Source organism: Vulpes vulpes, chromosome 16, assembly GCF_048418805.1.
Source record: "Vulpes vulpes isolate BD-2025 chromosome 16, VulVul3, whole genome shotgun sequence".
NCBI lineage: Eukaryota > Metazoa > Chordata > Mammalia > Carnivora > Canidae > Vulpes > Vulpes vulpes.
Window position 1 is genome coordinate 2,202,540 of NC_132795.1, and position 23,938 is coordinate 2,226,477.

Genomic DNA, 23,938 nt, shown 5'->3' on the forward strand with positions numbered 1-23,938 from the left:
GGCCCCTGCAGAGAGCCTGAGTCTCTGCCTCTCTCTGTTCTCTCTTGAATGAATAAATAAAAAATCTTTTTAAAAAAGGAAAAAAAAAATCCTTGTTTTCAAGAGGCACATTCTGTAGTGTTTAGCATGAAGTACCATGATGTTTACAGCTTAATTTCTCACTTCCAAATGGTTCAACAGCAGCAATAACCAAGTGTGTGTGGAGAGGGACAGAACGTGACGGCGGCAAATGTAGAAAAACTCTAAGAGCTGGTGAATCCAGGTTTAAAAAAATGCTTACTGAACTATTCTTTCAGTTCTTCTGCAGTTTGAAACTTTCCATAATTAAAAGATGGGAGGAAATGCATGAACCACACATGTTAAGTGATCACAGCAGGTGAAGCGCCGCTGCGTGGCTGGGACCGCGTGGGAGCCTCACGGAGCCTGCACCGCAGCCTCCAGACAGTCTTGACCTTCAAAGTCTCACGTGCAGACGGGATGATGGATTCAACACTCACTTCTGGCTTCAAAGCTGCCGGGGGGGTTCCCCAGCTTTATAGAAAAGAAGGGTTCTAGCACAACCAGGGATGGAGATTATATTCTTTCCACGAACTGAAGGCTTCTGGCAAGGAGTCGTGGCAGGGTCTACACTTTGGGGGGGGGGGGGGAGGCCCCTGGGGCTCAGGTGGTGGCCACGAGCCGCCTCTGCTGCAGGCACTACCGCTCTTCCCCTGCGGCTCCCACCCATTCTGACCCCGGGGCACGCACCTGGATGCCGACAATCAGTGCCAGGGCGCTGGGCACCGTACAGTGCCTAAGCCGGGGCAGATGCTCGTCAGTGTCGGCAGAATTTGAAAAGTCGATGAATCCTTGATAACGTGTTTTGCCTTATAGGCACTTCTTCAAAGACCTGATGTAGATAAATTGGTTAAGTCCCTATAAGTTCTAGGCTTAACTATCTATCGGTTTTTCAAAATTTTAGACAGTGATATTTATACCATGGAAAAATAATTGGTTAAAGAAACTTAGATAATTCACAGAAAGCTTCTAGAATAGTGATGGTATATGGGAAACTCTCAATAAGTGTTATTAGCCCTGACTGCCTGAGACCTTCAAAAACACCAATGGTGGGGCACCTGGGTGGCCCAGCGGTTGAGCATCGGCCTTCAGCTCAGGTTGTGACCCCAGGGTCCTGAGATCGAGTCCCGCATCGGGGCCCTGCAGGGAGCCTGCTTCTCCCTCTGCCTGTGTCTCTGCCTCTCTCTGTGTGCCTCTCATGAATAAATAAATAAAATCTTAAAAAACAAAAACACCAATGGCACACAGTTCAATCCAAAATGTTGTTTTATTCTCCAGTATGTAGATAACTTCAGTAAAAATTAATTAATTTTTTAAAAGATTTTATTTATTTATTCACGAGAGACACAGAGAGAGAGAGAGGCAGAGACACAGGCAGAGGGAGAAGCAGGCTCCACGCAGGGAGCCCAACGTGGGACTCAATATCAGGTCTCCAGGATCACGCCCTGGGCTGAAGGCAGCGCTAAACCGCTGAGCCACCTGGGCTTCCCATTAAAAATTAATTTTAAAAAAATAAACAGGAGGGGAAAATATGCCAAAATATTAATAATAATTACTTCTGAATGAGAATATGGAATTTTCCTAGGGTCTTTAAAAGCTCTTCTACACTTTTCAATTTTTCTAATAATTAGTCCAAATTATCTTATACTCAAAAGATTATTTTTTAAAAAAGAAATGGCTGCACTAGAAAGAAAAGAAAAAACTGTAGAACAAATCTACTTATGTAAGAATATTTTCATCTTGAACATGATTCTATTAAATTTCCATGAGCAAACAGCATCAGAAAAATATTGCAAAAACCACTTTTTTTACTTGGATCAAATATTAAGAAATAATTAAATATTTAAATAATTACATAATTGAAAACATGTAATTTGTGTGTGTATCCTTCCCACTTGTATCCAAGAGGTTTTCATTTTTCCTCTATGAAAAATTGTTCCTATACATATTTTAACCACGTAACGGGATGGAGGAAGAAAATGGAACTCAAGAGTTTAGCACATCACACTCTTTTCTTTGCTGTTCCTGAGGCATTATATTTCAAAACACAATCAGGGCCATCTGTCGATTATAAGAATGTATGGGTAACATTCTTCTGATTTTTAAAATTCCTGCTTGAAGGGAACTTACCTCCCAGAGTTTCTTAGGATGGCGCTAAAAGAGAAACCTCAGACCTCTCTGCAGAATGGTGCAGCTCAGTATTCCTCACATGTGGGTCTGTTCCACACGCTTTTTAAAAAGTTTTAGGGAGACAGAACTACATTTTTCTTGCTTAAAAGCAAATCCATTACTGGACCTACTTCTTCACCTAATGAATGCAAATAAATTAACAGGATCCTGCTGAAACTAGTTCCATGCTCTTGCTATTTCTGAAATGTTTACAATCTGAAAAAAGCACAACTACTTTGAATAGCTACAAACTGAAAACTATAATAAAAGAGACAACTAAATACAGCATGTGGGTTCCTTTGCTATAAAGGACATTTGTGGGGCAGTTACTGAAATGTGAATAGGGTCTATGTAGGAATTAGACTGTTAAACAGTATCACTGTTATTTTTCTCATTTGGATACTTATACTGTGGTTATGTAAGAGAGTACCCTTGGTTTTAAGAAATATAAAGTACTTAACAATAAAGAGAAACCATGTCTGTGGCTTATCCTTAAAGAGTTAAAAAAATAATAATTGTGTTTGTGGAGAGAGAGGCAAGGAGAAAGAAAAGAAAACATGGTAAAATGTTAACATTTGGGGAATTTGATGAAGGAATATTAGAGTTTTTGTAATTTTCCAGAATTTTAATTTTCTACAATGAGTATTTCTGAAATTATTTCAAAATAAAGTTTAAGAAAATGTAATGGCCCTGAGACCTGCAGAATCAAAGTCTCTGGGGGAATTTGCATTTCAACAAAAATCCCCAAGTGATTCTTAAATATGCTCTGCTATAAATCACACAGCGAAGACTCAGTATTTTTGAGATCTCAATTCTTTCCAAATTAATCTATAGGCTAACCTTAATCAAAAATCAATCCCAATGAAAATCACAGATTTTCTTGTGTGTGGACATTGACAAGTTGATTCTAAAGTGCAAATGGAAACACAAAGAATCTATAGGATAATCGAAATAACTCTGGACAAAAAAAAGCGTCAAGGTTTGAGGGCTAACAAGAGCTGATTCCACAAGTTATGATAAATCTACAGTAATCACATCAGCATTGCACTGCCATCAAGATAGGCAGACAGATGAATGGAACAGAAGAGTCCAGAAATAAACCCACCTACGTATGCATAACTAACTTTTGTCAAAGACACAAGAGCGTGACAGCAGAGAAGGAACATATTTTGTTTTTTTTAACATATGGAGCTGGAACAACTGGATTATATATATGCAAAAAATGCACTTAGGCCTTGTAGCATATGCAAAAATTAACTCCAAATGAACCACAAACCTATATATAAAACCTAAAACTATAAAACACGTAGAAGAAAATATAAAAAGATCTTTCTGACTTTGGATGAAGCAAAAATTCCTAGATAAAACACCAAAACTATCATCCACAAAAAAAAATATGGGTAAATTGAACTCCATCAAAATTAAAAACTTCTGTTCTTCTAATGACTCTTTATACAATGAAAGGAGAATCCCTAGAGTGGAAAAAATTCTATACAAAGTATATACCTGATAAAAGACTCGGATCCAGAAGAACACAGCCAACTGTCTAAACCCAATAGACAAGGAACTCAATTAAAAATGGACAAAAGATTTAAACAGGCACTTCCAAAGATAAGATACACATTTAGCAAATAAGCCTAAGATGCTCATCATCATTAGCCATTAGGGAAATGCAAACTAAAACCACGATGAAACATTACTGTGTGCTTATTCGCAAAGTTTTTAATAAATGGCTATATCAAGTGATGGCTAGGATCTGGAAGAGTGGTACCTTCATGTGCTGCTGGTGGGAATATAAATAGTACAACTACTTGGGAAGAAAGTCTGGCACTTTCTTAAAAAGTTAAACCTGGGGTGTCTGGGGGGCTCAGTGGTTGAGCATCTGCCTTTGGCTCAGGGTGTGATCCTGGGATCGAGTCCTGCATTGGGCTCCCTACTCAGAGGGGAGCTTGCTTCTTCCTCTGCCTGTATCTCTGCCTCTCTCTCGGTCTCTCATGAATAAATAAATAAAATCTTCATAAATGAATAAATAAATAGGAAACCTAGTGATCTTTGCCACAACCTGTTATAGGTAGAAGATAGTCAATAAATGTTGGCTCCCTCTTTTGTAGCTTCCCACTTTTCAGCTAGCAGGCTGGTAGCACACAAGCTGGTATATACCATTTCAGTTCTTGAATATTAAGATTGGATGACAGCTGATCTAGAAATCCCACTTCTGGGTATTTATCCAAAGGAAATAAAATCACTGTCTCAAAAAGACATCAGCACCCGCCGTGTTCACTGCAGCATTGCCTACTGTGGCCAAGCCACGGAAACAACTTAAGTGTCCATAGATTAAGAAAATGTGATTTTGGGGATCCCTGGGTGGCGCAGCGGTTTGGCGCCTGCCTTTGGCCCAGGGCGCGATCCTGGCGACCCGGGATTGAGTCCCACGTCAGGCTCCCGGTGCATGGAGCCTGCTTTTCCCTCTGCCTGTGTCTCTGCCTCTCTCTCTCTGTGACTATCATAAATAAATAAAAATTTAAAAAAAATTAAAAAAAAGAAAATGTGATTTTCTATAATAATATATATATATATATTATTCAGTCATTAAAAAAAAAAAAAGGAAATCCTGACATTTGTGATACCACTGGAGAGACCTTGAGGATGTTATGCTAAGTGGAATAGATGAGACCGAGAACACTGTATGATATCACTTGTGTGTGAAATGTTAAAAAGACAACAAAAAAAACTTATCCATAGAGGTGTCTGGGTGGCTCAGTTGGTGAAGCATCAGACCTGGCTTCAGCTCAGGGCATGATCTCAGGGTGGTGAGGTCAAGCCCCACATCAGGCTCCCCTCCCTCTCTAAAAACACAAACACAGAAACAAACTAATTCATAAATACAGAGAACAGGGGGGTGGTTGCCTGAAGCAGGGGGCAGAGGGATGGGCAAAATGGCTGAAGGTGGTCAAAAGGTACCAACTCCTATTTATAAGATAAATAAGTCCTGGGGGTGTAATACACAGCATGGTCACTACAGGAGACAATACTGTATTGTATTTCAAAGCTAAGAGAGTGAGTCTTAAAAGCTCTTATTACAAGGAAAAATATAACTATGTGTGGTGCTAGACTTAACTTATTGTGGCCATCATTTCATAATACACACACGTATCAAACCCCTATGTCATCCACCTGAAACAAATACAATGTTATAATGCTGGATGACAGGTATTTAACATTTATCTCAAGGAAAGAGTGTTTGGTTTCATGACTAAATGAAACATTTTGGGATTTCAAAAATGTATTTCAATGTCTAAGAGCTTAAAGTCATTTCCTGGAAAGAAAATGCATGCCAAGGTTCTGATTTAGAGATCTTAAAATAACGTCGTTAATAAAAACTCTTGTCACCATTGGAAGTAGCTACTACATCGACTCCTTCCTCTGAAATTGATAATTAAATGGAAGTAAGTAAGTTCTTATCCTACCTTCCCAGTAAGAATTAAATTGTAGGGTATAGTCAAATGGCCCTAGATGATTGGGCGGGGGGGGGGGGGGGGGGGGGAATTATTCTTTGCATAAATTCTAGCTAGTATGTGAAGAATGAAGGATAGGAATTTTGGAGTCCAAATAGCGAGGATCACTGATGGAGACTCAAACCACAAGGTGAAAAGGCAACAACAGTCAATGGAGAATTTGTCTGCACATGCCAATTACCAGCCCTCAGATCACTTCCTGCCTGCACCCTGATTACTCTTAGATGCTCCTAATGGGACAACTAGACTTGATGTACATCCTGACATAATGTGACGTGAAGCACATGGCAGGGTGTGGGAAGAGACCTTGCCACAAAGGTCTTCCCCTAAATCTAATCAAGCCTCAGATCTAACTTCCCCTATAGAAGACAAACAGGAGGTTGAGGCACAGGTTAACACAACAAAGAAACAATCAGGGAAAACCCTGAAGGGGAGAGACGTCTTGCAGAACAACCCGGTTTCCCTAGTGCTATACTGACAAGAAAACAAACCGGGAACATAGTTCCAAACCAAAAAACAGGTAAAAACCAAATGCAACACAAAGGGTCTTGCTTGGAACCTGGTTCAAATAAATCACCAATAAAAGTGTATTTTTGACATAGTGTAGGAAATGTGAACTTAGCTCAAGTGATTTTAAGTGATTATACTACACATGTAATATGATTACATAAAAAATAGCCAATTTTACATGCGCCTACTAAAGTACTTGGGATTAAAATATAAGGAGTTGTTTTAAGATAGTTCTGCAAAAACCACAGCTGAAACTAATATGACAAATTGTTAAAATAACTATAAACCCAGGTAACGGGAATGGGACACTTCATACACTTCTCTCTGCTTTTTGTATGCTTGAAAGATTTTTTTAAAATATTTAATTAATTTATTTATTTGAGAGTGAGTGAGAAAAGAGCACGAGCAGGGGGAGGGACAGAGGGAGAGGGAGAAGCAGATTCCCAGCCCCCATGGGGCTGATCCCAGGACCCCAAGGTCATGACCTGAGATGAAGGCAGACACTTCACTGACTGAGCCATCCGGGCGCCCCCGTGTGTTTGAAAGTTTCCAAAAAATACAATTACCAAAATATGTAGTACAAAATAACATGCTCCTGGTAACACAAATATCGGATTCATGCAATAAAAGCACTTAAATGATCTGCAAGCCACTCCAGTCTGACCCAAATTAAGAATCATTAGTTATAAACCTAAGTCACCAGTTCATTCACGTTTGACATCTGTGGCTTCACCACCTTAGAGCCTGTGACCTTGAGCAACTCGCTTGTAAAAGGTCTACAGGGGTAGCGCCCACCTTACAGGTGGCTGTGAGGGTCCCTGGGTCAATACAGCGAGACACACACGGGGCAGAGAGCTTCCCTCCGGGCGAGGACGGTGATGACAAGCCACGATGAAGGCCACGAGAGAAAGGACAGTGGGCCACCAGAGCTGTGACTGATCAGCGAGGAAGACAGTCTCCCAGTCCAAGCCATTCAAGTAGGTGGCACAGTGGTGAAAGCAGGGACCCCGGGTGCAACACTTGGGTTTGCATCCAGCTCCCCCCCTCCCACTAGCCCTGTGACCTCCAACAGCCCATGTCGCCTGCCGGTCCCCTCTGTCCAACGAGGGCAGGAACCAACACCCGTTGCCTCAGAGCGTGGCTGTGAAGAGCGTATGGCACGGAGGGGACACACCAGGCCCGCAGTGAGTGTGTTACGTCAATGCTCCTCTGCTCTAGTTCAAAATGGAGTGAGATGCTGGCACACTTGTGTCCACAGCCTGGCCCGGGAGGACTTAATGTGCTAACGGTTCGAAGTGCCTTTTTCAGTAAACCCGAGTCGTACACTAGGGTCACTTGCAGAGTCTGTGTTTACGCACACACACATATTTATATATTCACATAGATACACAAAATATTGAGGGACACCTGGGTGGCTCAGGCAAGCGTCTGCCTTCAGCTTAGGTCGTGACCCTGGGGTCCTGAGATGGGGCCCTGCATGGGGCTCCCTGCTCAGCACGGAGTCTGCTCCTCCCTCCCCTGCTCCTGCGCCCTCGCCTGTGGGTGCACCTGCCCTCTCTATCTCCCCCTCAAATAAATAAATAAAATCTTAAAAAAAAAAACCACATTGATGCATGGGCTCCGTTCTCTAACAGATGAACAAGACCTTCTACGGACAGGGCCTAGGTAGGCATCTGAAATTTTTGGAAGCTCCTCCAGTGATTCTAATGTGAATGCAGGGTGGAGAGCCACTGACCTAGGCATTCAAAATGTGAAACCTGGGACGGCCCCCGGGGGTGCTCAGCGGTTGAGCATCTGTCTTTGGCTCAGGGCATGATCCTGGTCCCAGGATCGAGTCCTGCATTGGGCTCCGTGTCACGAGCTTGCTTCTCCTTCCATGTCTCTGCTTCTCTCTATGTCTCTCAGGAATAAATCAAATCTTCAAAACAAAATTTGAAACCATTTCAAAAATGCAGAGGTCTACAGCGCGATGAGTTTATTACTGTTATCCCTGTGGCCTCTGCGGCAGATGACCCATGACCTCATTGTGGCACACAAATGACATTAGCCTTCAGAAGAGGGCAAGTTCCTGAGAATTCCTGCCTCGTTCATATCATCCCCCATTTACTCCAAGAGCTGAACAAACATGCAGGGGACAAAGCACCCAGGTCAAGCACCTGCTCCATCTAGTCACTGCCTCCTTCTAGATGGAGTTAGCTCTGGAACCCGCTAGAACACAGCCTGCGGTCCAGCTCTTTACATACAGAAGCCACCCGACCCCATCTGATATTTGGGGCAGCCCTTCCTTGTACAAAGGTGCCTTTTTGCCCGGAGATGATCCGGAACATGCAAAAGTTAGCCGCAGGAATTTGCGTTGCGGATAGACAGTGTCTGCCTTCTGTGGGGCTAGAGAGCAGCGCTGCGTGGCTGGGCTGGGTCCTGGTTACATCTGGGTGCACCCACGCGCCAGGCCTCACCTGGGTCCTGGTTACATCTGGGTGCACCCACGCGCCAGGCCTCACCAGGCTGTGTAACTGCCAGCCGAGCTCGCGGCTGTAGGTAAGGCCCGCAGCAGCTCAGCGCAGAGCAGCTGGCCAGCAGTGCGCTACGGGGTGCACGCGGGGGAGCAACCAGGAGGGGGCCCTGAGTGAGCTCGTGTGCACGCGGGGAGCAACCAGGAGGGGGCCCCGGGGGAGCAACCAGAAGGTGGCCCCGAGTGAGCTCGTGCACGCGGGGGAGCAACCAGGAGGGGGCCCCGGGGGAGCAACCAGGAGGGGGCCCCGAGTGAGCTCGTGCACGCGGGGGAGCAACCAGGAGGGGGCCCCGGGGGAGCAACCAGGAGGGGGCCCCGAGTGAGCTCGTGCACGCGGGGGAGCAACCAGGAGGGGGCCCTGAGTGAGCTCGTGCACGCGGGGGAGCAACCAGGAGGGGGCCCCGGGGGAGCAACCAGGAGGGGGCCCCGAGTGAGCTCGTGCACGCGGGGGAGCAACCAGGAGGGGGCCCCGGGGGAGCAACCAGGAGGGGGCCCCGAGTGAGCTCGTGCACGCGGGGGAGCAACCAGGAGGGGGCCCTGAGTGAGCTCGTGCACGCGGGGGAGCAACCAGGAGGGGGCCCCGGGGGAGCAACCAGGAGGGGGCCCCGAGTGAGCTCGTGCACGCGGGGATCAACCAGGAGGGGGTCCCGGGGGAGCAACCAGGAGGGGGCCCCGAGGGGGCTCGTGTGCACGCGGGGGATCAACCAGGAGGGGGCCCCGGGGGAGCAACCAGGAGGGGGCCCCGAGGGGGCGGGAGCTCCCCGCCGCCTGCCCGCCCCGGCGTGCACCGAGGGAGGCCCGGAGGACCCCGGCGCGTCCTCGCACGGCGACCGTCGGCGAGGGCGGGACGGAGCCCGCGGGGTGGGGCTGGTCCCGGGGGCCGAGCGCGGTCCTTACCGAGCAGCAGGAAGGACAGGACCCACTGCAGCACCGCGGCCGTCTGCAGCCGCCGCGCCAGCGGGATGTGCAGCGGCGCAAACTCGACCTTCATGGTCCCGCCCGCGGGGGGACGGCGCCCTCTCGGGCGTCCGGCACCTGCTGGCTCCGCGGCGCGGGGACCTGGGCCCGGGCGGGACAAACCCGGGAGGCGGGGAGGAGGCGGCGGCGGGGCCGGACTTGGGCGGGGGCGGGGGCGGGAGGGCTGGGGCCGGGGCCGGGGCTGGGGCCGGGGCCTGCGGCTGCGGATCGCGCGCGCCCTGGGCGCACGGGCCGGCGCAGGTGGACGCGCCGCTCTGGGCCGCGGGGATGGCGCGAGGGGTCTGCGGGCGGCCTCGCGGGGGCCTGGGGCGCCCACCCGGCCCTGCCCTCGGTTCTGCCGACCGATGGCCCCCAGCACCCGCCCTTAAACCCACCCCCTCCTCCGCACACTGCGGCTGGGGCAGGGGCAGGTGCAGGGGTCGCCCACCTGCTGGAAGGAGGCGCCGGGCCCTGTGCCGCGGGCGCGGAGGGGAGGCAGGGATCCGGCCCCCGCTTGCGTACTCAGTCCCCGCACGAGCCCTGGAAACCTGATTTATTCGGTTATTCAACAGCTGTTGACTGATTACCTACCGCTTGCCGGGAGCTTTCCGGGCCCTGAGCCTGGCCGCTCATTGATCCTGTTCCTAGAGTACAAATTATGGGCGGAGAGGAGCGTTAGGCAAAAAGATCCACACGACTGGGCGTATCACTGCAAAGGGAAACCCTATGATCGAAGGAAGATTCTGGGACTTGGGCTGGAGATCAGGGCATTCTCTAAAGAAGTGACCTTGAGCTATCAAGGGGAATCTAGTTAACTGAGGGGGGTCTAGGCAAAGAGAAGCGCTTGTGTAAAGGTCCTGTGGCTGAAATGGGAAGAAAACTAACCGACTGAGAGCTCCAGGAACAAGGAGGAGATTAGGATTGGAATGAGGCGTAAATGGTGGTCAAAGGGCAGATCCTTGCGGGCCATGTTTAGGGTTCAACTTTATCCTAAAACTTGCCACTGAGAGGTTTCAGTTATGATGCTCTGAAGAGATTCCGAAGAGTTGCCCAATCCTTGTGAGCACCTGCTGCATTTTCTCTTATAAATACTACTTACCGCATAGTTGAACAACTCCAAGTGGCAGACGGCTGTCAAGTCATTGCTAGAAGGGATCTGCAATAGGGCAAAACAAAGTTGACTACCACCCCCACCACCATGCCCCTTTCTCCATCAACATTTTATTTTATTTTTTAATTTTTATTTATTTATGATAGTCACAGAGAGAGAGAGAGGCAGAGACACAGGCAGAGGGAGAAGCAGGCTCCATGCACCAGGAGCCTGACGTGGGATTCGATCCCGGGTCTCCGGGATCGCGCCCTGGGCCAAAGGCAGGCGCCAAACCGCTGCACCACCCAGGGATCCCTCCATCAACATTTTAATAGCAAGTTGGATTATACCAAGACAAGGTACTTCAAGGGAGTTGTTTGTGACTTCTTGTACACAAAACTTGCTGGTTGGAGGTGTTTTTTTTTTTGCTTTTTTCCTAGTTGAGTATTTGCTTTCTTCTTTTTAGACTTCTTCTCTGAACCTTTCCCCAGTGCTAGTGGGGTTACTGGGAAGGCACACTAAGATGCTCTGCAGAGCCCTTCACTCATCTTAGAGCAGCCCTGCGAAATAAGCATTAGCTCATTTTACAGTTAATGAGATCCAGGCTCAAAGTCACACAACTGGAAGAGTGGAAAAGATTCAATTAGTTTTGTCTAAAACCCAGAAAGGAGAGGCACCTGGGGGACTCAGTTGGTTAAGCATCTGCCTTCAGCTCAGCTCCTGATCCCGGGGTTCTGGGATCCCCACATCGGGCTCCCCACTCAGCAGGAAGCCTGCTTCTCCCTCTCCCTCTCTGGCTCTCTCGATTTGTCAAATAAACACAGTCTTTAAAAATAAAACCCAGAGAGGAGAGCCATCCCTTCATTAAATGAGTCTCACATGGGACGATCCATTATTGCGTGCTTGCTTTGCATCGGCCTTGCCCTCAGTGTTGATGACATGAGATTTAAGTGTTTAAGACGTGGTTTCAGCCTTGAGCATTCATATTCGTTGATTATTTTTGAAAAGGCTTCTTGGGGTAGGCACGAGGCGGGAAGCAGGTATGGGCTATAGCAGTAAGAAAGGTCTCTGTCCTCCTGGGGTTCACAGCCTCCCGGGAGAAACAGAAAATAACACATAGGGTGAAATGGGTGACAGTGCCTGAGAGAAGCGTGCCCGTTCCAGTCACAGGGAATAGCGAGCAGCCCTTTAGAACAGATTGGAAGTAGTAAGGGTGGAAGTGGGCTGAGGAGGCCATTGCAGGGAATCGGGGATGGTGGTCTCCTGTGGTAGTTGAGGAGGCTAGAGGTGGACTTGGGATGTGCACAGGTGACATAATCAGTAGGATTGGTTGATTAATTGGATTTACGATTTCTTGGGTCATAGGAAAAGCAAGACATCCAGACTTCTAAACTGGAGTCTAAACTTGTCACTTCCCCAGGCCCTCGGCTGGTAGAAGACACCTGCCGTCCCCTAGCACGGGCCCCACCAGGGCGCAGTCGGTGCAACAGCCTGTCACCGTTTCCAGCAACAATTAAATCACTCGCTCATTTGATATTCAACACGTGTCTGCATATGTATCGTGCCCCAGGATAATACAGCTAAATGATGACTGGAGTTAAATGGTGAGCTCTAATTTATTAAGCCTTTCAAAATGACTCTTCTCAGATTTCCAGAACTAAAACTAACATGAAAACACGAACCGTCAACATTATCTTTCCAAAGTCCGCATTTCGAGGGGTGGGGAGCTGAGAGTGGAGAAGTGAAGTGATTTGCCCAAGAAAACCCAGCCAGTTACTGGAAATGGAACTAGCTGTCTTCACAGCCACACTAAAACAGATGTGGAGAAGCAACATGGTATGCGATAACGGTTCCTAACTTTTACTCCAGCCGGCGAATTGTTTTCAGTCTTCAAAGAACTCCAACTGATTAAAGAAATCCAAGTGGATCCTCTCTTATTGGGAAAGAAGGTGGGGCTTCCCCATCTTCCTAGCATCTCCCTCCTTCCCAGAGCGACTGTATTTGTAGCAAGATGGAATTGACATCGAACAGTTTCGGCGGCTCTGAGGGTTCGGCAAAACCCAGGTTGGAAGCCACCGCTTATTTTGCCCTTTTTTGTGTGTGTGTGGGATGCTAATATTTGGAGAAGTACAAAGTCTGAATGGGGTTGCAGCTAAAAAACCATATATGTCAGCGTCGCTGAGTGCTTACTGCCTCGGAAGCACTGTGCTCAGGCTTTATGATGCTACGTCTGATGTCAACCCCACAAGAGCTCTCCAGTTTAGATTCTATTCTTTTACCGGTGAAGGACTTGAAACCACAAGTGAAACGAATGGTTCACCTAGTAAGTAGTAGAACTAAGTGCGTGTGTTTTGAAAATAGGTTTGTGGATTTCCAGAGCCTGAGCACCAGTGCTGTTTCTTAAATGATAGCAATGAGGAAGGGAGAGAATGGCATTGAAAAGGAGAAAGCATGGAACAGTGAGCAAAAGAATTCAGGGGACCAATGTGTCATAGTTTGGGTGGGGTCTAGTTATTCATTCAGTCAACAAATATTTACCAACCACACACTGTGGGTTTGGCATCGGGTATATGTGAGTTAATAAAACATATACATTTTCAAAAATTCAACAAAAATATATCAAACAATTGTGCTGTGGCAACTTCTCAGGAGACCATGGGGATAGGAAGTCAACATTGTCCCGCTTGGAGGTCTGGGATTCCAACGAAGCAAGGTTCCTTTTTCTAGGTTTCAGCTCTAGTTAAGGAGTAAGGGGATGACGGTTGAGATTGCCTCACAGGTTACAAAACCTACCCATGGAAATGACTACTTTAAAATCACTTCCTTGTTTTAATTTTTTTTTCCTGTGCATTTCGAGACAGGTAATTTCTACTAACAGGAAGGGAATATTGTGCCACAACATGACATTTTACTCTAGCCTAAGCTTAATATGTTCCTGTTTTTAAATTGAAAAGGAAATCGTATTCTTCCTGGATTGAGAGTTCTGAGAGGGGATAGTTTAGGACAAAGGTCACTGTTCCAGTTTTCATAAGGTACATTCATCATAAAGGTAAATATTCTCTCTCTCTCTCTCTCTCTCTCTCATATTCATGAAACTCAAACATCATGATTACCGTAATTCGTTGAGAGTGACCAGCTCTGGCTAACATCAATAGAAGGCCATCATAATGGTCATTTCGATGGAATGTCCTTCAAGAAGTTCTGTTTTTAACACTCTTTTGAACTAAGTTCAAGAAACTTTCCCTGGCCTTCTGTTTCCTTATTTCCTCTCTATTTTATCAATCTGACACGGCAGAGCTGCAGGAGTCTTCCCAAGATATTGAGACTTGGTAGCCACCCAGATTTCTCTTCTCGTGATCCTCACTCACACTTTTATTTTCAGTTGGTCTTGAAACCTACTTGAGATTCCAGCAACCCAAGTGAGGGAGGAATGAGGAGAAAGATACTGGAAAGGTCTACTGCTACCAGCTGGGGCAAGGGCCAGCTCTTGAAAGAGGCAGTCAGCAGTGTCCAACTGAAGTGTCCTTGGAGCTATAGCACAGTAGGCTCCACCACTCCCAGTTTCCAAGAAGATCCAACCCAGTGGGTGGGCTTGCACTCATGGTTGTATCTTTCTGGTTGCTTATGGCTACTTGGCATATGACCTGTTAATTCTTCTAGTCTACTGTTATTTATTTTTTCTTTAGACACATGCCATTTCCCCAGTCTTGCTATCATTGCTTCCTTGGGTCATTGCAGCCTCCTAACTGGGCTCCTTGCCTTGAGTTTTGCCCTCTGAATTAAGACCCCTAATTCCTTCTCCGTAATATACCCAAAGTGATCTTCCCCCAAAAATTCATCAGTCATGTTATTCGTCTGCTTAAAATCTTTGAATTTCTTCTCAATGTTCTTAAGATAAAGTCCAAACTCTTTAATACAGTTTAGGGTCCTGCATTACAGGGCACCTGCTTACCTCCTGAGTCTTGGGTATAACCCTCCACGTCTCACACTTAATCCATCTGAACTTCATTCAGTTGAGCAACCAAATTTCAGGAAGAGGAGGGAGACACCTGGGTCTTAAGAACAGCCCTGTAGGGCAGCCCTGGTGGCTCAGTGGTTTAGCACCACCTTCAGTCCAGGGCGTGGTCCTGGAGACCTGGGGTCAAGTCCCACATTGGGCTCCCTGCATGGAGCCTGCTTCTCCCTCTGCCTGTGTCTCTGCCTCTCATGAATAAATAAATAAAATCTTTTAAAAAATTTAAAAAAAAATAGCCCTTTACATGCTTCTAGGTTTCTCTCTACTATTTCTTCTCTTGGTGTCAGTAGCATTTTATCTCACCAGCAGATGAGTTTCTCTGAGTGGTGGGAAACACGGCCGCCAACGGCTCCAGATTTGTCCCTTACTGTTTCCACCATTGAATAATATGGAACTCAAGTTCCCAGTGGTCCCAGGTCCAGGTTGGATCAGTGTTTACCCCTGTTACACTTGCATGAGATGCAGGGTTCCATTGCTGTAGCATGGTGACTCAAAAGTTTACCTTGTGCATGCTGGGCAGGTTATCCCAAGTTAGAAGAGAGAAGTGAAGGAGGAGTTAGGTCAAGTGAAGTGTTTCTGACCTGTGTGACTTGGTGGATGGTGGTGACTTTGAGAAGGGTAGGAAGCACACCAGGAAGAGTAAGTTTAGGGGTAAGGAGAAAGTTCAGTGTTTGAGTACGACATGCCAGCCTGTTGGACATCCAGGTGCAGATGTTCAGAAGCTGGTAAGAAATGTGCACAAAAGATAGAGATGAGCTGGAGGTTAGGATGGGCACCATCTGTGTTTCGGTAGTAACAGAAGCCGAGACTGGGGAAAAGATCACCAGACATCACTCCAGAGGGTTTCCTACAGTGAAGGTGGGGGAAGGGTAGTGTTAGAGTTAGAAGAAGCTTTGGGAGTTAATATTTATCAAGTGACAGAGCCTTACATGAACTATTCTTGAAATTTGCATAGACATTCTATGGTATTTCTATGGTGTACATGTTATTATTACCTTCATTTTACAAGGAACTGAGGCTTATCAGTAATCAGTAATTAGTCCAAGGTCTCAGTCAGCAGTTAATACGAGGTTTTAATCTGTTACTGACTTACAGAAGAACTATTACCACTACCGTGTATTTTCTCTCACAGAGCAATGATAGAAAAATCCAGGGAGCTAAATAGAGGAGTCCAGAGTCAGGAAAACTAATTTCGAGAATGAGGAGATGCTAATAATATCAAGTGTCTATCAAGTTCATTTTTTTAAAATTTTTATTTATTTATGATAGTCACACAGAGAGAGAGAGAGAGAGAGAGGCAGAGACACAGGCAGAGGGAGAAGCAGGCTCCATGCACCAGGAGCCCGACGTGGGATTAGATCCCGGGTCTCCAGGATCGCGCCCTGGGCCAAAGGCAGGCGCCAAACCGCTGAGCCACCCAGGGATCCCTCAAGTTCATTTTTAAAATACAATTTAAAATAACCATTGGTTTGACAATTGGGAAGTCAGTACTGGTCAACCTGACTCTTGGCAGGTCTAGCAGACCTTCCTAGTTCCAGATAGATCCATCAGTAGAAACCCAAGAAGAATGATGGGCTTTGGTCACTTTCTAAAAGTTTCAGGGTAATCTACAAAGGAGTTCGAGTCTCCTGGAAATTTATAGGAAAGACCTACAAGTTTTTGGCCAGAACAGGACCAGTGTTGGATATACTGCAAATAAAACAAGGGCGGTCATGGTGAATTGTATCGTTTATTGCCTGAGCTTACAGCCCTGTCTTATCCTCCTGGAGGATCATCAGCCCAAATTTTACTTAATACCGAGCTTACTTAAGCTTAATACCAGAGCAAATTTATAGTCTCAGATCACTGGGTTGTTACCTTGAGTATAAACATCTAACAATTTGCCGGTTTCAAATTGTTTCCAGGTACTTGACCCTCACTCAGCCATCCGCTGAGGTTCTGTTTCCATTTTATGGATGAGGAACCTGAGGCTGAGAATGGACAATATTTGTTTTCGGCGTCCCACTGCCTGCTGCCAGTGTGGAAGGTCGCTAGACCCAGGACTGCATCTTTAGGATCTATGTTGAGAGGATTTCAGACGCCGGAACATCTCTCGTCCAATTGCTGCCCGACTCATAAGCATTCCAGGAAGGTGGTCCAATCCCTTCAGAAGCTTTCACTATGTACAACACATTTTACAGGAAAAAACAATCGGTCGCACAGCTGGATGCAGGATGTCATCTCACGTAGTCCTAAACTAGCTGGATTGTCTACACGTGTGTGAGTAGGCAGGGGAATGGCCCATGATTGTTTTATAATAAACTTGGTTTTTTTCCCTCATAACAGAAGTATTCTTGCTAATCACAATTCTGTTAGAAACAAAAGGTACAATAAAGGAAATAATCTCACCATCTGAAGATGACCCTTGTTAAGAAAAATGTTAATAAATTTTTTTTTAATTTATTTATGATAGTCACAGAGAGAAAGAGAGGCAGAGGGCGAAGCAGGCTCCATGCACCGGGAGCCCGATGTGGGATTCGATCCCGGGTCTCCAGGATCGCGCCCTGGGCCAAAGGCAGGCGCCAAACCGCTGCGCCACCCAGGGATCCCAAGAAAAATGTTAATAGGAAGAAAACATTTAAAGAAAAAAAAACTCTGAAGGACTAAGATAACCACCATTAACACTTTGGTATATATCATGCCAGCTGTTTTGTTTCTTCACACTCACATACATGACGTGCATTTAAAAAAATAAATTGATCGCTTTAAGTCTATTGTTTAATAACTTGTTTTCAGATAATGTAAACTTTTTTTCCATGTTAAAAAATGTAGTTCTCCAATACTGTTTTTAATGCTTACACACAGCGGTATCAGACTTTATTTAATCCAGCCCATATTGTTGGACATTTAGGTCATTTCAAGATTTTTTTATATTACAAGCAGAAGAATATTTGCTTGCTTCCCTTAAAATACTTCCAAGAGTGGAATTTCAGGATCCAAGAGAATGCATATTTAAAATTTTGATTCACACTGTCAAACTACTATTTATATTCCGGACTGGTGTGTGTAAGGGTGGCTGCTTCCTACATTGTTGCCAACACAAGGTGGTGTCATTTATCTCTTTAACCTCTGCCCCGGTTTTTGGAGAAAATATCTCTGCTTTCATTATGGTTGTATTCGCATTTCTGTCCCCCTCCCCACACTTTGTTTTTGTTTGTATTAATAAATTGGTTGTTCATTTCCTTTGCCCATTTATTCTTTTTTTTTTTTTTAATTTACTCATGATAGTCACAGAGAGAGAGAGAGAGAGGCAGAGACACAGGCAGAGGGAGAAGCAGGCTCCATGCAGGGAGCCTGACGTGGGATTCGATCCCGGGTCTCCAGGATCGCACCCTGGGCCAAAGGCAGGCACCAAACCACTGCGCCACCCAGGGATCCCCAGCCCATTTATTCCTATTGAAGTATCTGTTTTAAAAAATATGCCTTAAGGAAACAACCCAGGTATCTGTTGGCTGATGAATGGACAGGGCAGATGTGGCATATGTATCTGTGTGTGTATATAATGTATACGCATAATATTCCATTGTATATGTATGTATATATATATATATTGGCATTTGGGAAGTCTATCTACACACACATACATGCACAACGGAATATATATATATACACACACACATATCCATATCCATACATATACAGAAGGGAATATTAGCCATAAAGAATGAAATCTTGCCATTTTGTAACGATGTGGATGGAACTAGAGAGAGGAAGGTAAGCAAAATAAGTCAAAGACAAATATCATGTGATTTCACTCATAGGTGGAATTTAAGAAAAACAAATGAGCAAAGGGGGAAAAAGAGGCAAACCAAGAAACAGACTCTTAACCGTAGAGAAAAAAACAGATGGTTACTGGAGGGGAGGTGGGTGGAGGGATGGGTGAAACAGGTAATGGGGATGAAGAAGTGAACTTGTGATGAGCATATGTATGGTAGGGAAGTGCTGAATCACTGTATTGTACACCTGAAACTAATATTACATTGTTTAATAACGGGAATTTAAATAAAAACATACAACAAAATACACCAAGCATTTCTATCACTAAAAGAAAACCTCAGGGACACCTGGCTGGCTCTGCTGGTGGAGCGTGCAACTCTTGCTCTCAGGGTTGTGAGTTGAACCCCATGTTGGGTGTAGAGTTACTTAAAAATAAAATCTTTAAGAAAAGAATACTTCATATATTTACTGAGTCTCGGCTCTGTGCCAGTCACTGTTTGAGGTTCCTGGCGTATGTTAGTGAACAAAACATGAGCATCTCTGCCCTATGGAACTTCTGTTTTAGCAGGGAGAGATGTTTATATCTAATAAGCATAATAAATTGCATATTCAGGGGTAGATCTGAGAAGACTTGTATGAACAGAAGGAGCTCTCCTTGTAGGAGGCTGAGGACAAGGACATTCTGGCAGAGGGAAATGCTGGATCAGGGGCTCTGAGGTGGGTCACTGACTGGCGTGTTCAAAAACACATGCAGTCTGTTCTTGGATAGAAAGTTCCTGGGGCTCCTGGGTGGTTCAGTGGTTGAGAGTCTGCCTTAGGCTCAGGTCGTGATCCCAGGGTCCTGGGATCAAGTCCCACATCGGGCTCCTCACGGGGAGCCTGCTTCTCCCTCTGCCTAGGTCTCTCATGAATAAAGACATAAAATCTTTTAAAAAACAAAAGGTTCCTTAAATTAATCCATACATTATAGTTGATTCCTAATAAAATAGCCCCAAAAGTTTTTTGGAACCTGACGAAATTCTGAAGTGTATCTAGAAAAATTAACATGAGAGGTAGGGAATTTTTGCAAGAGAAAGCAATGGGTGCTGACAACACTGACTCCATCTCTGGCCCTTCATTCTGTTCTTGTCCGCCCAATGACCTCCCTCGAGCCACCTTGGAAGTTGACATGAGCCGTGAGCCAAGTATGCAGGAGGCTCGTGATCCTCCCTGAAGTGCAGAGGCACCGTTGGACGGAAGGGGCGGAGATGACTCAGGTGACTAGGAGAGCGGCCCTGGTGCACAGATGGCAGCACTTTAGATAACTGCCCTCTGACCTCATCACCACCGTGTCCCTTGCTCTGTAAAAGCTGTGGCTGTAGGCCCTGGGGGCAGCACTACAAAATGCAAAGGTGAAGTCGGGAAAGGAATAGCAAGTGCAATACAATCCGGCTCTCAATTTACTGCTTCTGGGGTTAATATTCGCCCAACTACACTGTTTGCCTTTGTAAGATAGATAAAGGGAAGACAAATCCTGGAGTCAACTTTAGCTATGCAAATAAACCTTGTAATGTTTTAACAGCACTGATGAAAAAGCTTTCTTTCTAAAATTATTTTTACGGAATCAACTGAGAGCCGGTGCACTTTTTACAACCTTCCTGCCAAAAAGCGGAGGCAACAATAAAACATTTTGACTTTAAATTACTAAGTCAAAAGTTTTTTTTTGTTTTTTTTTTTTAAGATTTATTTATGATAGACACAGAGAGAGAGAGGCAGAGACACAGGCAGAGGGAGAAGCAGGCTCCCATGCCGGGAGCCCAACGTGGGACTCAATCCTGGGTCTCCAGGATTGCGCCCTGGGCCAAAGGCAGGCGCCAAACCACTGAGCCACCCAGGGATCCCTTAAGTCAAAAGTTGTTGAAGAAAGCATCTAGGGGATCCCTGAGTGGCACAGCGGTTTAGCGCCTGCCTTTGGCCCAGGGTGCGATCCTGGAGACCCAGGATCGAATCCCACGTCGGGCTCCCGGTGCATGGAGCCTGCTTGCGTCTCTGCTTCTCTCTCTCTCTCTGTGACTATCATAAATAAATATAAAAAAAAATAAATCTACAGTTCTGGAAAATATCAAATATGGTTTAGAAAACTGTTGATAAGGAGTTGGGTAATTCATTTGATTCCAAACTTTTAATCATTTAAAAGGAGGAGGCCTGCTGCCGCTAGGATTGCTTGCTCGACTCCCCTGGTTCCCAGAAAGGTACCCTGAATAAAACCTGATGGATATGGATAGCTTCGTTATTTGTTAAAGTGCCTTCTTGGCCTGGGGAATACTGACCCTCCTTCACCTTCTAACACTGATGATACATTAACCCTTCCAAATATTAAAATGCATTATAAAGCTGTAATAACTAGAACTTAGGTACTGGTAATGAGAAAATTCAGCAGAACACCTAAATGTGTAAAGAAAAGTAATATATGCTGATGAGCACTGGGTGTTATATGCAACTGATGAGCAGCTGACCTACATCTGAAACTAATGATGTACTATATGTTGGCTAATTGAATTAAAATCTTTAAAAAAAGAAACATAATATGGGCTAAAGAAGTTATTTCACATCTGTGGGGAAAAAGAATCTTAGCAAATTGTGTTGGGTTAACTAGATTGCTGTTTGAAAACAAGGCTGGTTTACTCACTTGCTCTGATACGTAAATAAATTTCACAAAGCCTTGAAAAAAAAATCCAAGCCCTTTAAGAAGCACACATGATTTTTATGAAACATCCTTAGGCATTGAAAGACTGTATAAAATGTAACCTAAAACCCAGAATCTATAAAGCAAGAGAATTAGGAGACTAAAACGTTTTTTCAAAAAAGGTCTTTCTGAAAAAAATAAAATCAAATGTCAACCATTCCTATTGTTTAAAGGCCCCATGCATTTGTCCCCCTTCATCCTCAAAAAAGTGCCACATTCTTGTTTCTTGCTTTCATTTTTAATTTCTTTCCTGTCTTGTTAATTTTCACCATACTCACCATTTGCTTCGACGTGGATGGAACTGGAGGGTATGCTGCTGAGTGAAGTAAGTCAATCGGAGAAGGACAAACATCATATGGTCTCATTCATTTGGGAAATGTAAAAAATAGTGACAGGTAATAAAGGGGAAAGGAGAGAAAATGAGTAGAAAATATCAGAGAGGGAGACAGAAGATGAGAGACACCTAACTCTGGGAAATGAACAAGGGGTGGTGGAAGGGAGGTGGGCGGGGGGGTTGGGGTGACTGGGTGATGGGCACTGGGGTGGGGGGACACTTGACGGGTTAAGCACTAGGTGATATACTATATGTTGGCAAATTGAACTCCAATAAAACATACAAAACTTTCTTAAAATATGCCCATGAAGGTCTGCTAGGTAAAATAGAACCTTTCCAGTATTTTTTTCTTTTTTAAGATTTTACTGATTAGAGTATGAGTGCGGGAAAGAGCCAGCCTGAGCAGGGAGGGGGAAGTGCAGAGGGAGAGGCAGCCTTCCCTGCAGAGCTGGGGCTCCATCCCAGGACCCCTGGGGTCATGACCTGAGCCAAAGGTAGACACCTAACCGACTGAACCACCCAGGCACCCCTAGAACATTGCCCATATTTTTGAAATGCTTTTGAAATACGCCCAGGCTACATCTGTTCTATTCCACTCCAAACTACTCTCATATTTACATCCACTTTTTTTAGTTTTACCATCTATTTATGCATGCCTTAACAATATACTCCCTAGGCTAGCCTGTTTTTCATTTTTATATCCATGACACCATACTGTCTACATGCTTCTGTGATTCACTTTTCTCAAAATTCTATTTTCATGACTTATCCAAGTTTACACATACAGCTGTAGTTCATCTGCACAGCTGCATGGTGTTTCGTTGTGTGGATTTATCCTAATTTTGTGTACTAGCATTGATGGACGTTGGGTTGTTTCCAGTTTTGTTGTTGTTGTTTTTTTTTTTTAATAAAGAACAGTGTGACCTTGAACATTTTTATTCGCTCTCCTAGGGCACATGGGTAAGAGTTTCTCTGGGGAATATCCCTGGGAGTGTAACGGTAGTCAAGTACGCACATGTTCTGCCTTTCTTTTTTTTTTTTAATTTTTTTATGATAGTCACAGAGAGAGAGAGAGAGAGAGAGAGGCAGAGACACAGGCGGAGGGAGAAGCAGGCTCCATGCACCGGGAGACCGACGTGGGACTCGATCCCGGGTCTCCAGGATCGCGCCCTGGGCCAAAGGCAGGCGCCAAACCGCTGCGCTACCCAGGGATCCCATGTTCTGCCTTTCTAAGTAAGGCATCTTTTCCACATATTTTCCAAAGTGATTGCATCAATTTATACTGTCGATTCCTGCCAACATCTGGTTTGGTCAGACTTCCATGGTTATACTGATCTGGTAGGTATGGAAATGTATTTTATTATGATTTTAACTTGCCTTTCCCTAATTTCTAATGCAAGGAGAACTTTATTCATGCAGATTGGCCAGCCTATCTTTCATTTCTAGGAAACGCCACCATCTCCTTCCTGCTCTCCAGCTGGCCCTACAACGCATTTTGTGATATACTAGCTCAGTGTTTTCCAAATATCTTTCCTATCAGTCAGCTGAGCACTTGTGGTCCAGTTTCCTCTTTTCCAGTAGAATCCTCTAATTGTTCAGTCCTGTTGCAGGTTAAAGATGAAAAGCAGGATGCCTGTGTTGGGCGTTATGGGGAGAGGAGAGGAGAAGGCCCTGGTGGTCTGAGGCAAGCAGGAAACCGACTAGGAGGGTAGATGAGGGACAGCTGCCGGATTTCGAGGACCTCCGTGGTAAGAACTGTGTTAATCACCTATGAGCACTTGTAATCCTTAGGATAATCCTCTAAGGCGTAGGTTATCCCTGCTTTATAAATAAGGCAAATGAGGTTCAGCAGTAACAGAACACTTTGGCCTGCCCGGCGGAGAGCAGGTCAGCGAGCAATAATGAAGGAGGGCCTGTATTCACGGAGAGCTGAGTGCCAGTTTGGCAGATTTTGTTGGGCAGCGGGGATGTTTGCCACTGACCAGGCCCCTGCGGATCTGTTATGTTGGGCACTGGGAAGGGATTGCCTGCAGTCATGGGGGGAAGCTGATATGGTGAAAGCCTGCCTCAATGGTAGTCAGCCTAAGTGCCACCCACCTACTGCCCTCACCTGAATAGCTTCGGAGGCCTCCCTCCTTGTAGGGTAGAAAGAGGGGCAGGTCTCCCCCATGAAACTGCCTCAGCTCTGCCTCGAGGGTTGGGTACCGCAGTGCTTGTGCCTCAGTCTCACCAGCGGTAAAATGGGAATAACGGTCACCTGCATTGGCGTATTTCCTGTAACAAATAATCACAAACGTG

The 23,938-nt window shown here is 45.5% G+C and overlaps 1 protein-coding gene across 2 annotated transcripts in view; it reads right to left on the bottom strand.

Moving 5' to 3' along the window:
• Positions 1-9,875, bottom strand: part of MOGAT1 (monoacylglycerol O-acyltransferase 1) — a 37,227-nt gene extending 27,352 nt beyond the window's left edge. For both annotated transcript variants that reach the window (XR_011998051.1, XM_026002069.2), the window contains exon 1: positions 9,661-9,875. Coding sequence is in view for 1 of the 2 variants with exons in the window: in XM_026002069.2 (XP_025857854.1) it covers positions 9,661-9,754 (94 nt within the window). In the remaining variant the exon portion in view is untranslated. The remainder of the gene's footprint in view (positions 1-9,660) is intronic.
• Positions 9,876-23,938: the final 14,063 nt, after the last annotated feature.